The sequence below is a fragment of the Phascolarctos cinereus genome, unplaced genomic scaffold (assembly GCF_003287225.1).
Source record: "Phascolarctos cinereus isolate Bilbo 61053 unplaced genomic scaffold, phaCin_HiC Scaffold_4;HRSCAF=312, whole genome shotgun sequence".
NCBI lineage: Eukaryota > Metazoa > Chordata > Mammalia > Diprotodontia > Phascolarctidae > Phascolarctos > Phascolarctos cinereus.
In genome coordinates this window covers 104,850,288-104,864,306 of record NW_027555847.1, presented here as the reverse complement: position 1 = coordinate 104,864,306, position 14,019 = coordinate 104,850,288, and the positions used below count along the sequence as shown (strand labels likewise).

Sequence of the window (14,019 nt, the reverse complement as noted above, 5' to 3'; positions counted from 1 at the left end):
GGTGGGGAGAACAATTCCACATTACACAGGAATTCAAAGCAGGAATTCTTGAAGAATCTAAGGCAGAACCAGATCAGGATATAGGCAAGAATAGAATACTAGCAGCGAAGTGCAGAGACAGAGCAGGATAAGTGGCAAGGAAATTCATTAGGCAAAATGGTGCTTACTCAGCCTCCCATTAGAGCTCCAGAAATTAAGACTGGCTACAATTTAAGGCATCTCTGACTGGCATAACATTGCAGCACCTCAGGTTTATAAAACTAGGATTGCTTCATTCTTGTTTAATTTACTATCATCTCTGTGTGTGTGTGTGTGTGTGTGTGTGTGTGTGTATTCAAGGTACAGGAACAGTGTTTTCTACTTTTTATTTTCATTTAGTCTTTAAGATCTGAGCCATTGTTCTACCTTGTCCAGATCTTTCTGACTCCCATCTCTTTTATTTGATATGTTGACTGTCCTTCCCAGCTTTGGGTCAACCAATACTTTGACAAGCATGGCAATTACGGCTTCATCTATTCCATCGATAAAAATGTTTTACAGATTGTTGGGGCAAGCTTTTAACTCCAGGTCCACAGCAATTCATGAATTACTACTCTTTAGGTCCGATCATTTGACTAGTCCCTAAGCCAAGTCTCAGAGATGTAAGATCAGTTTTTTCTCTGAATTATCTTGTTTCCTTGATTGTTCAGATTGTATACATTTGCATAAAAACACCTGAGGCCCAAGAATATCATTACATTCCTCATCTTAGATATTTCTTCTGTGAATTACTGGCTCTCTCCATGGACATTATTCTTGCTATGTCGTATGATCTGGTTGGGCAGATGTATGGAAGCAATATTCTCTTTCCCCTTCATTTTTAGTTAAGAATTCTTAACAAATATACTTCACCAGTCATCATTAGAGGGACTCCATCCCTTGCCATAGTTCCTGTATATGAATTGTTGGTTAATACTAGAACATAGCTGCTGCTTCTTTTTTTTTTTTTTGCTATATTTGAAATTTGTGTACTGCGTTGCTTCACCTTTGAAAACTTCAATCAGTGCCCCAAGCTGAGTTGACTTCTACTATATGGATAAAAACAACTTTCTCCAACCTACTCTATTATTGCAGTTGCCAAGATCTCTCAGATTGACGTTCCCCCTTTAACATGGACTGCTTGGTCTGTCTTTCATTGCTAGTGTTCCACGAGCTGCGGAGAGGGCACCCAGACTCGGAGTGCCATTTGCAGAAAGATCCTGAAATCCGGAGAGTGGGTCATTGTCAATTCTTCCCTGTGCCCACCATTGCCTTTCTCTTCCTCCATCCAGCCCTGCATGCTAGCAGCCTGTGCGAGTAAGTATGACAAGAAGCTTCAGACATGGGAAGAATGCAACTCAGGAAGCCTCACCTCCCTAGAAGGCTACTTCCCTCTTCTCAGGGAAGGCTTCAGGCTATTGTTGATGCCCCAGAGCTCTGCTGAGGCTTTTGCTGGCCACCTGACAGTCAGGTTGGAAGGAGAGGAGTCTTGATTTCCCATGGGCAGAAGAGGCTCTCTTCTGCCTGAGAAGAATGGTTTGCAATGGGGGAAAAGTTCACTTGTCTGGTATACAGAGACCTGGAAGCTGGAGGTAGCATGTAACTAATGAAGTCTAATATTATCCACCCTGGGGTTTTAAATCACCTCCAAACAGATTTGCTCTGTTTAATATTAATCCCTGAGGTTGTAACACTTTGGGGCTCTCGCCACCATCCGCATTAGGGACCTGGTGCTTTGCAGGGCCCACATGGTAAATTTTTAACAAGGGGAACTCTCCTTCCCTTTTGTCCTCTCCCTCTGTTTATTAAACCAAATTCTTTATTCAAATGCCTTTAACAAGGGGAACTGAATTTCCCCTGAGCTTCCCCCTCCTCAGTCCCAATCCCTGTGCTTTGGCTTCTAATGACATGGAACCACACAGCAGGGTGACAGGCATCCTGCTCAATTGCACCTTGTTAGTTCTTACTTTTTTATTGTGGCGGCTTGATGTTCAACAGCTGGTAGCTGGTGGCGCCCATAAAACGTAATGCGTGAAACGGCTGCCCAGGCCAAAGTAAACTGCCAGAGTCCTCACTTTTCTAACCCTCGTCTCTCCTGTCTTTCCTCCTCCTCCTCTTCCTCCTGCTCCTTCCTCCCACACCTCTGAAACCCATTCATTTGACAATTAATCAAATGCTATTTTGTCACATTCTCATATACTTGGACTGTATCCTTTTTCCCCCTCTCATACCATTATTTACTTTTTCATGTGTATATGTATCATCTCCCTAACTACATTGTGACCTCCCACCTCCCTTCCCTTTGTCTTTCCCATTCTGTGCCTCCCCTTCCTCTTTGTCCTTCTCCTTATCTTTTCTCTCCTCTTACTCCTCCTTCCTGTCCTCTCTTCTCCTCCCTTTCTCTCTCAGTCTCTTCAAACTCGATTTTTATGGTACCGCTTTATTTACAGATACTGTTGGTTCCATTTTAGGGCCCAGTCGCCCATCTCCAAAGCACAGTCCTCACATTACTGCCATCAGGAAGATCTATATTCAGACCCAGAAACAAAGGAAGTTACACTTTGTGGTGGGAGGCTTTGCCTACCTGCTTCCCAAGACTTCTGTGGTCCTCAGGTGCCCTACACGGAGGTTCCGAAAGCCTCTCATCACCTGGGAGAAGGATGGCCGGCACCTCACCAGCTCTGCCCACATCACAGTGGCCCCTTTTGGCTACCTGAAGATACATCGTCTTAAGCCCTCAGACACAGGCACTTATACCTGCTCTGCAGGACCGGCTCAGGAGCACTTTGTGATCAAGCTCATTGGAGGCAACCGTAAGCTTCTGGCCAGACCCTTGGGACTGAGGGCTGAGGAGGAGCCTCCCACCATGAGGAAGAACAGGCCAAATGAGGCCCTGCGCACCCAGGAGAAGCACCAAAATGGAATTTTTTTCAATGGTAGTAAGGCTGAAAAGCGGGCCCCCACAGTTGACCCAGGAAGCCGCTATGACGAGATTGTCTCCAGGCTGCTGGAACAACGGTCTTGGCCTGGAGAGCTGTTCACCTCCTGGGAGGCCCCAGACTCTACAGAGAGGAACATCTCCTCAGAGGAGGACCAGAACCCAGAGCAAGCCCTTCTCCACCTGCCCTTCACCATGGTAACCGAACAGCAGCGGCTCGATGACCTCCTAAGGAACATCTCTCACCAGCCTGAGGAGCTTCAAGACTTGTACAGCAAACACTTGGTGGCCCAGCTGGCGAGGGAAATCTTCAGGACTCACCTGGAGCACCAGGACTCGCTCCTGAAGTCCACAGAGGGAAGAGTCCACCCTGTGGCCATCCCTCCCCACAAACACGTGTCTGGATTCAGCAGCTCCCTCCGAGTCTCCTCTGCAGGCTCCTCAGGAGAGGTAAGAAGTGGCCAACCGCACAGGAAGCCAGTGATACTGAGGAAGATCTCAGCTGCCCAGCAGCTCTCAGCCTCGGAGGTGGTCACACACCTTGGGCAGACTGTAGCCCTTGCCAGTGGGACACTGAGTGTCCTCCTGCACTGTGAAGCTGTGGGGAACCCGAAGCCTACCATCACCTGGGCCAGGAATGGGGAAGAGGTGCAGTACAGCGACAGGTGAGCATAGTTCTGCTTTTTAGTACGGGGAGGGGAGCACCATCCCCCCCACCCCCCCACCTCAGCCTCTCCTTTCACACTTTCTTCTGCATTGAGCTATGTTCCAGGGCAGAACATCAAGAACTGGGCTCAGTAGGAACATCCAGTTTTAGTCCTTCCTCTACCCCTGACAGACTGCTTGAATTGAAGCTGCTTATTTAATTTACATAAGCCTCAGTTTTCCTTTCTCCAAAATGAGGGTAATGCTGCCTGCCTTTGCTTTACCCCACAGGGCAACAAAGATTAAGGAAATACTCTCTTTAAAGTGTTTTGAACTTTTTTGTCAGAAAAATATTATGTAAATCATGGCTATTATTACATTAGCATTTTAGTACAAGGACCATTCAAAAGCTCAAGATTCAGTGCGGTGTGTTTCCATGTGTGTGGTCTGATGAGGCTTTCCAGGAATGCATATACACCTGGCCTCTGCAGTTGACCTGATCCTATGACTAAACCCTGCTGTATTTGTCCCATCTATTATGGCCTGCAAAAAGTCATTGTACCTCTCTTGGTATGTCCATTTAAATAGAGTGGTGGTGATCACTGTCACTCAGCCAATGTCAGAAGATCATAGAATTTACAGCTAGAAGATTCTTAGAGATTTTATCCAACCCTTTCATTTTATGAGGGGGAAACTGAGACCCAGATAAGTTAAGTGACCTATTTAAAGTGCAGGTAGCAAGTAGCAGAACCTGGACTTAAGGGACTGAGCACCTAGTCCAACCTCCCCACCACCACCTCCTATTTTCTAGGTAAGAAAACTCAATCTCTAATGGCTGAAGTACCTTACCAGGTGTCATGCACATAATACTTAGCAGAGCCAGAGTTTGAATTCACATCATCTGACGTCAGCACCATTTTGGCTAAGTCACTCACACTTTAAAAACCTTTAAAGATTTTTAACTACAGGATAAAGGGAAGCTAACATGATCAAAGAGTACAAATCCGGTAGTTTGTCTCTCTAACAAGTCTATGGTTGAAAAGGGACATAAACAAAATTTATTTTTAAAATAGGAAATGTTTGCATAGAATAAACCTGGATTTGTTTGCCAAATCTCAGCATACTAAGACAAGATATTCTGCCTTCTGAAGATAAAAAGTAAGGACAAATAAAGACAAATGGGATAAAATACTTCTTAATAAAGTGGATCATAAACAGATCCCACTTCTTATGCTTACAACCTATGTGCTCACTAATGATTCACTAATAACTCACTTTATGAGCCTTGTTGTGGTTTTTAATCTATAAAATAAGTGGGTTAGACTAGCTGGCATCTCTCCTTCCAGCTCTAAATCTGTGATCCTATGATTCTATGAACTAAGGTAGCTATATTCTTTCCAGAAGGCCAAGGTTTAAATCCATTTATGTCAGGAAGGCTCACCTTGGTGAGTTCAAATCTGGCCTCAGACATTTACCAACGAGGTAACCCTGGACAAATCACTTTACTCTCTTTGCCTCAGTTTCCTCATCTGTAAAATGAGCTGCAGAAGAAAATGGCAAACCACTCCAGTATCTTTGCCAAGAAAACCCCAAATAGAGTCACAGGGAGTTGGACATAACTGAAAAACAACTGGGAAATGTTATTTGGGAGAGAGAGAGCTCTGGGAATCTTTTGTCTTGACTTTTAAATATTAGCACTGATAACCCTGGCACATAATATCACTTAAGCTTGTTGATTAATTGATTAGCTCATTGTTATTTGGGAGGGCACAGATAGTCTGGTCCTAGAAGTATATCATAGGGAATTTTAAACGGAGTGGGGATGAGTGAATCAGAGGCTTGGTAGCAATGAGCTCTAGGCACCTGAAGTGAAGCATGAGAGTGCCATACAAATGAAAGCCAAGGCTGAGGCTTAGATAGTGGAGCATGTAAGCCATATGTGCAGTTGGTGGTGATAGTGACACTTAAAACAGACAGTGCCTAACTATGGTTGGACCTCTCAATTTTGCCAGAATCCAGCTTTAACCAACTCTTTCTACTCCAGATAGTGGGAGAAGGGTGGAAAGTAAGTTTTTCCTGACTTGTTGATTCATGGAACAAAAAGTATTCCATTTCTTTTGCCTGGACAGTAAGAAATGTGGCTGAAGATCAGCTTTCTGGCTTGTTTTTCAAGCCTGAGTTGGAGAAAAAAAAAGTGTGAGCGGCACTAAACATATGAAAAGTCCAGAGCTGCCATTGGTACCACTACATCAGAGAGTAGGGGGGACCCTATGCAGTGCTGGATTTCATGGCTTGTCATCATTAGTGCCTGATAGTGGCTCCGAAATGCTTATTTCTTTTCAAACCGCTTTCACTAAGGAAGTGCTGAAATGCCTAGGGCTGTTTCAATTGGTCTGTTTTTGTTTAGTGTCCAAACCCGTCTTTCTCTTGGGGTCTCTGGGCTTCAGCACCAGCTTTGTCTGTGGGGCTTATAAAAAATAAAGTAAAAATAACTCAAGGCCTAATCACAAGTGAGATCCTATTTAGGGAGATGACAAAATGATGGGGGACCTTGGCTGTTAAGCCAGTGGAAGTTTTATGCTTTTGAGCTTTCTGAGCCACTCATGTCAGCAGACGTAATGACCTTCCAATTTCTATAATTTCCCACTGGAGAAAAATCTGTACAATTCTCAGAGGTCCCAACATTTCTATTTTGGCTATTGGCTTAGTGTAGGAGAAATAGTGCTGGACTTGTAGTCAGGTGGTTCAAATCCCACATTTCCTGTGTCACCTGAAGAAATTAACTTACCTTCTTGCGGTTTAGTTTCCTTACCTATAAAATAGGCATAATACTACTTGTCTTACCTCTCTCACAGGATTATCATGAGGCCCAAATGAGATGATGTATGAAAGGTGCTATGTAAAAGTTAAAGTGCTATAGTCTTGTATTCTAGTTATGGTGGGATAGGCTAGCTTATTATTGCCCTCACTTGATGCCAATTAAACCAATGTCCGCTAATGAGCCAATCCAAAGATAAATAAGACTTGGATGAGGGACAGGAGATGAGAGAAGGTTCTATGAGAGAGGAAGCACCTGAGTTCAGCCTTGTAGAGAGAACCTGAATTAATGGAGAGAATGAGGAGTCCTTTGTGACCAAGGAACCAGGACGGAAAAAGGCAAGACAAGAACAAGGGACGGAGAAGAGTTCAGTCTGGCTGAAAGAGCTGTAGGGTATGGGAATGGGAATTGAACGTTATTCAAAGACTAATGATTCAGCTTGCAGATTATCTGGATTTACTATTTCCATCGTCTCTTTTCATTTATTGGCCTTTTTGACCTCAATAGGAGAATAAGCAGGAAAATAGGAGAAAAAGTGAAACTGAAGTAAGAATTATGTACTTGTTAATAGTCCTGATGATAGATTTGGTGGGAGAGGAAGTTCTGCTCACTAGCATGGTATTTCTGGATTGTGAATTTCATTTTTCCATGCTCTGCATGCCTGCCTCCCTCCCCTCCAAACACCGCCATTAGCACTGGAAATTGAGCATTGGCTGCATTTTGCACATACTTGGGCTTAGGTTTTGGAAAAGGACAGACTATTCAAATGTGTGCTGCTGTAGTTGAAGGCAGCAGATAGAGTAGCAGTTAACACACCAAAAGTCAGCTGCCAGAGCTTCTGAATAAGTTATAGAGGGGAAGTTATAACAACTTAGTCTGGTCATCTGGTTCAGCCCAAGAAGAAAACAGCCCTACTTGAAATCTCATTCTATTCTTGGCATAGTTATCAGGGTTCACAAGGGCATTATACCCCATGGGAAGCACAACTATCTGAGTAATAATAATAACAACTATTATTACAAAGTACTTTCTTGACTCCCAGTAGCCCTGTAGGGTAAGGAGCTTAGAATTGGGCTTAATTAGTATTGAATTGAAACTCAGTTGAATTGTACTTGCTTTCCCCAGCTGCATTGCTTTGGATTTCACAGGGTTTGTAATGTACAGTTGTTCTCCATGTTGCTGCTCCATAAAGTCCATCCCTGGTGTTGACCCCCTGTTCCCAGCAGTATGGACTAGATGGTGTGTTCTTACAGAGTTATTGTAAGAGTGTCCTTACGGCTGATTGGCTTGAAAAGTCAATATAACTCTCAGGTGCCACTTATATCCACGGAAAGTTTTATCTATGGGGACTTGTCCAGAAAATGCCCCCCCAAAATGTGATTTTTTGATAATGGCTAGAATTCCACTTCCTATTTCCAGTCATTTTATTAGAGAATAAGTCAGTTCAGTTCAACAGAAGTTTAAGCACTTCTTCTCTATAAGATAGTGGGCTGAGAGTTGGGGTTAGAAAGAGCAAAAAGGACACAATTCCTATTTTCAAGGAACTTAGAATTGAGTGAGAAATACGACAATTACCCAAACCAGGTAGTATGTGATACGGCCAAGGAGAACTCAGCAGAGCTCTATGAAAAGCTTAATGGGAGACAGAACACAATAAAACCAATGTATCCCCTTTGCCAGCATCATACCATAAAGCTGTATCCACCCTCCAACCCCAGACCCAACTCTCCCCCAAAATGCCCCAATGGAAGGATACCTATCCAACATTGCCATAAAGAGGAGGGAATTTTATTTTGTTCAGTTTGTTTTGAGGCCATACTCCCATATCCCTTGCTTTTCTTGTTTTTGGAATACTTGTCCCAGGTGTGGGGCTGAGATGGGTCTCTAAGCTACCTAGGCAGAGTCAAACTAAGTCTGTCAGCCATTGCCACACTTTCAAGGAATCCTAAGGCTCCATGGAACTAAATTTGAAAAACATTATTCTTAGTTGTCTCCCACCTTTCCCATGAAAGAGTGACCTTTGAAGAAATGCCTTTATTAGTTTTCTTTTGGAGGATTCCCTGTTGAAAAAAGTTGGGGGGGGGGGACAAAACAGTGGGATCAGGCAGTTCTGGATTAAGCATAAATTAGTATTCAGTACTTCAGACAAACAATTAGGCTTCTATTTCATGAGGTTTTTCATTTTTATTTAGACATACCTGTTTTAGTGAATGCTTTCTCCAATATCATCATAGTGTGTGTGTTTGTGTTTAGAGAAAGAATCTCCATGACATATGACAAGCATCTATTAAGTGCCTACTATTTATAATGAATTGGGCTAGATGTTATATGTGCACACTATCAGGTCTCTCTTCTTTATGGTGCTCTCCCCTTTAGCCAGAATCCAGGTGAACACATAAAAGCTTCCATTTGGATTTGATAGCATATGATCCAAAGCCCCAGCTATTGAATAAAGATTTAAAGCCAGAAAGGGGCCTTATTGATTATCTAGACCAACCTGTTCATTTTACTGATGAGGAAACTAGAGACCAGAGAAGTTACTTAACCTCTGCCCGAGGCTGTACAGGTAGTGAGTGTTAAAGTTTTGATTCACACCCATTTATTCAGACTCCCACTCGGGCATTTTTCCACTATACCATTTGGCACCTTCCTAAACTGATGCCTCCTATGTCAAGCATCAAGACAATGAATAACATAAATCATTATGTCTTTGACGATACTACATTTGAATCACTTTCAGAACTACTACCATTAGGAAACGGCTAAGTATCTAGTTTTACATGTTTTATAAGAGAGAGTAGATATCCGTCTTGAGGTCGAAGGGACCCAGGTTCACAGTTTACTTTCAACACATATTAGCTTCTGTAACCACAGGAAGTCACTTAAGCCCTCAATACCTCATTAGGATAGAAGAATTACTGATCTGCATTAGTTAGAGCAATACCTTACATAACTAGTATATATGACCTTTAGGACTTAGGACAAGTGGCATAAAATGTTTTTATTAAATTTTTTGGTATATCTTCTTTATGATATACATAAAAAACCAAGGTCATTAACATGTTGCATCAACTAAAGTTAGCAATATGGAACAGATTTACATAAACATTTTTTGGTTTGGCACCCGCTTTACCATATAATAGCTATGTGACCTTGAGCAAGTCACACTCAGCATAAAATGTAAGGAAGAGGGGTTCATAGACCCAGGAAGAGCTAGCTGGGGTATAGTCATATATACAAGGGAGTTTAGAGTGGGAGCTTCTGGAGCTTTGCTACCTAGGTACCAAGCACAATGTATTTCCACCTCCTGAAAGAATGAATGTACTAAAAACTCCTCCCAAAGCCTTCCTTTATGGAGAGCTCACAAGCTTCCTGATGACTGCATTTTCCATCAACAGCTCTGCTAGGCTTCAAATCTATGAAATGCCATGCTCCTGCACCAGGTCCCCCCTGCTTCCTCACTTCTTCGTCTTCCTTTTGTGTGCTTCCCCCATCTTCTCCCATTAGATGAGACCTCCTTGAGGTCAAGGACTGCCTCTTTTTCTTATTTATATATCCGGAGCTTAGTTCCCTGCCCGGCACATAGTAGGCACTTAATAAATGTGTACTAAATCAAATTGAAGAATGTTCTTTCAATTCTTCCTTTGTTTTGGCACCCTAGAGCAAAGCCCTGGTCAGACTTCTTGTTAGACCTCTGATCAAAGTGACTGTGTCCCCCATTCAGGAGATAGAGCGATGAAATCACAAGTTGAGGGACAAATGAAAGAATCCTAGATGACCTTAATTTTTTTGTTCTAGACTTAAACATCAAATAAAATGAGCCTTTCATATACAAAGTGAAACAGAAAAAAAGATTCCACATGCAGCACAAATCTGCACTACTTACAACTTATTTCTTCCTCCAAGTATATGAGTTCAACATGTAATTTTCAAAGTGATGCTACTTGTCTGTTTCCTGCTGACCATAATTCTATGCTCTTCTATGCATTTTTGAAATATTTCAATGGCCTTTGTCCTTTTTCTCTTTTTTTCCATTTATATAACCCTACTACTTGTACCTCCTTGTTCAATTCCCATCACCCCTCCATCAAAAGAGAAAACAAAGAATTTGTATCATATATACATAACCAAGCAAAATAAACCTCCACATTTTCCATGTCTAAAAAATATATGTTCATTTTGAACCTCGAGTTCCTCACCTCACTTTCAAGAGGTAGGCAGCATGTTTCCTCACTAGTCCTTTGGAATTTTGGTTGCTCATTACATTATCAGAGTTCTTATGCCTTTGCAGGTATTTTCCTTTATAGTTGTTATTGTTGTATGACATATTCTTTGTGTTCTACTCACTGAATTGTGCATCAGTTCACACAAGTCTTCTCAGGTTTGTCTCAGGTAATTTCTTAAAAGACATGATGGAAAAGTACCTAGAAAATAAGTTTTATTAAGAATCATCAACCTAAATCCAGGCAGAAATACATGATACTTCATTGCTTGTAATCTTTGAGGAGATTTTTTCCCCCCAGTATCTATGAATAAATCTATAGATTCAAGATACTGATACTTATTTTAAAAAAAGTTTTGGGTAAGCTTCCTCACTGATGGCAAAGCAGTATACAATAGGAGGTGAATTAAGAATATGAATGGAAAACAGGCTTCAGATCAAGCTACAAAGCGGCCATACATGGAAACTTCTTGGGATGGAAGGGAGTGTCCAATGGGAAATGCCTAGAGCGTCAGGTTTTTAACTACCCTAGCCCGTGATGTTGCATGTGAAAGTCATAAGCAAATGCAAAAAGATTTCCAAGTTTCACGATAAAATGAACACCAGCTTCAAAATCATGTGGCTTGTTTTGAGCTATAGGAACACATGTAAAGGAGACCAATTTATTTCACAGTTGAAAATATAAGATTATAGAATCATGGAATCCCAATTTTGGAAAAAACCTGAGAGGTCAGTTAATCCAACCCATACCTGAAAAGGAGTTTCCTTAAGATAGAGAGGGACAAAGGAATTATTCTCATGACTGGAAAAAGCACAGGCTTGGGAGTCAGAAATCCTGGATTCAAATTCTTCCATGTGACAACTCATTTCCCTTCGGCAAACCTTAGTCTGCTCATCTGTAAAATTGGACCGCGTGATCGCTAAGGTCCCCTCCAGCTCTAAATCCTGTGACAATGCAGTAAGTGAACTTGATAGCATGAAAAGGGTTTGGGGTTAAAGAAGAGATCCCTGAAATTAATAGGTTGTTTCAAGGTTTGAGGGAGCATCAAAGAGTAGCTACACCAAGAACAGCAGAGCTAAGGCTTCATACACAACACAGTGTAAGTCACTATTCCATGGTCAACCCATCAGGATCCTGAAGAAGGATTTTTAAAGCTATTCATTATGTCTTACTATCAAAGAGGGCCTTATATGGCAATGTGACAGAAGGTTTTGATAAAGGGGTCAACCCTTTTAATACTGGCAAGTGGGACGAATAAGAGAGGTGAACTCTGAAAGGTAAATAGAAAAGCCAGGCCAAACTATTTTAGGTAAAGGGCAGTAATGTGGATTGATTTACCAGTGACATTGATGGAGCCACGTGTAGTAATGAATTCAAGATCTAACTAGATGTATTTTTTGGAGCAAAGGGAGACAAGAAGGGGGGGGGGAAGCCTGAAGACAGGATTAAGACAAATTAAAGGGAGTGAATAACACAGGGGTGGATGGCCTTCTTCCATTCCCAAAATGTCGTTCTTTTCTTAGACCTGGAACAGTGCTGAAGCATCAGGTGTTAAGTAACTTTTAGTCTGGCAATTGCATTAAAAATAGCAAAGGTTAAACTAAAGACAAGTTTCCCAAGATGTGAAACTCTTCAGAAGCCTCAACATCTGCTCTAAGAAACCTCCACACAAACCCCCAGCCTGCATGCCTTTGAGCTACTGCATTTTTTGGTTTCAGAAAAAACATTCTTACTCCTGGAGGAGGGCGTCTCAAAGCACTTTTCCCTCCTCTAGCACCAAGACTGAAAACATAACATTCTGGTTAGTGACTGAGCATTTCAGTAAGCAGCTACAAGCCTAGCCACAAGCCAAAGGCCAGTCAAAGAAAGCTAAATTCTACGCATCCCTACTAAGCATCAATGGGTGAGACAGAGTCAGTTTAAGAAAAGACCATTTCCTGTGGCATTAAGATCCTTGTAGATTGCTGAAGCAAAAGCAATTTTTTTCCTTAGAAAAGGATAATGCCATATAAACTCCAGCATTTATTGGGGCAACAAGGTGGCGCAGTGGATAGAGCACCAGCCCTGGAGTCAGGGGGAACTGAGTTCAAATTTTACCCCAGATACTTACTAGCTATGTGTTCCTGGGCAAGTCACTTAACCCTGATTGCTTCAAAAAGGGAGAGAGACAGAGAGAGAGAGAGAAAGAGAAGCATTTTTAAGCATTTACTTGGTGTAAGCCAGTGTGAAATTCTGGGGATAAAAATAGAAAAGCATAACAGTCCTTGCCGTCAAGGAGATTAACAGGAAAGGCAACATTTACAGGTGTCAACTGTAAGTTAAATGATCAGGTCTTCCTGACTCCAGGCCCAGTGCTCTAACCATTGTACTACTGTTGCGGGCTGAGAGGTTGAGAGGTTGTGACCCCTCAAAGACCCAAGTACAGGACAGGTCATCTGGAATGAATTCACAGACTCAAGCATTCTTTAAATCAAGGTGGCAAAGATTTATTGTTACGCTTTTCAACGGGCAAGGATTCTTAAAGGATCCTGCAACCTTAGAGAGGTACAGGTAAAGTTTATATAGGATAAAATACAATAAAACATGTGCCAAATATGCTAACTAGGGGATTCAGGGTGGGATTAGGGAGTGGTTAAGGAGTGGTCAGTTCTCAATTGAAACTCAAGATAAGAAAAGTCCCATTATTCAAGAGAGTATATGGTCCCAGACATCTTGGGCCCAGTGATAACAAACAGGAAGAATACTGATCAGCTCTATCTGGTCCTGGAATTTGCTGACACAGGAAGGGGTGTTTTTAGTTCACTCAGAGAGAAAAAGATTAATTTAGGTTTTTGGCCCTTACTGGGGCTCAATTGATCTTAAATGATTATCAAGGGACAGTGTTTCTGAGGCTAGGGAGAAATTGGGGCCCAAGTACAAGCACCCAGACATAAGCACCCAAGCACCCCAACATTACCAGACTGATTTTCCTTAAGCACAGGTCTGACTATGTCACTCTCCTACTCAATAAATTCCTGTTGATCCCTATTGCTGCTGGAACAAAATACTAAATTCTCTGTTTGGCTTTTAAAATCCTTCAAAACCTGGGCCCAGCCTTCCTTTCAAACTTCACATTGAATTACTCCACTTCCTGCACTCCAAGATACAAACAAACTGGTCGTCTTGCTGTTCCTTGCACAAGATGCTCACTCCACCACCTCTGTCTTTGCACTGGCTGTGCCCAGTGCCTAGAATGCCCTCTCCCTTCTTCCTCACTTCCTTCCAAACTCAGCTCAAGTTCCACCATCTGCCTCAAGCTTTTCCTGATACTCTCAACTGTTATTGGCCTTCCTCCTTAAACTACCTTGTATTCATTTTGTATTTATTCTTGATATTCT

General features: G+C 42.1%; 1 protein-coding gene across 1 annotated transcript in view; it reads left to right on the top strand.

Moving 5' to 3' along the window:
* ADAMTSL1 (ADAMTS like 1) overlaps positions 1–14,019 on the top strand; it is a 409,980-nt gene that overhangs the window by 315,077 nt on the left and 80,884 nt on the right. Inside the window, 2 exon segments of the mRNA XM_078152482.1 lie at positions 1,182–1,335; positions 2,490–3,621. Coding sequence (XP_078008608.1) covers positions 1,182–1,335; positions 2,490–3,621 — 1,286 coding nt within the window.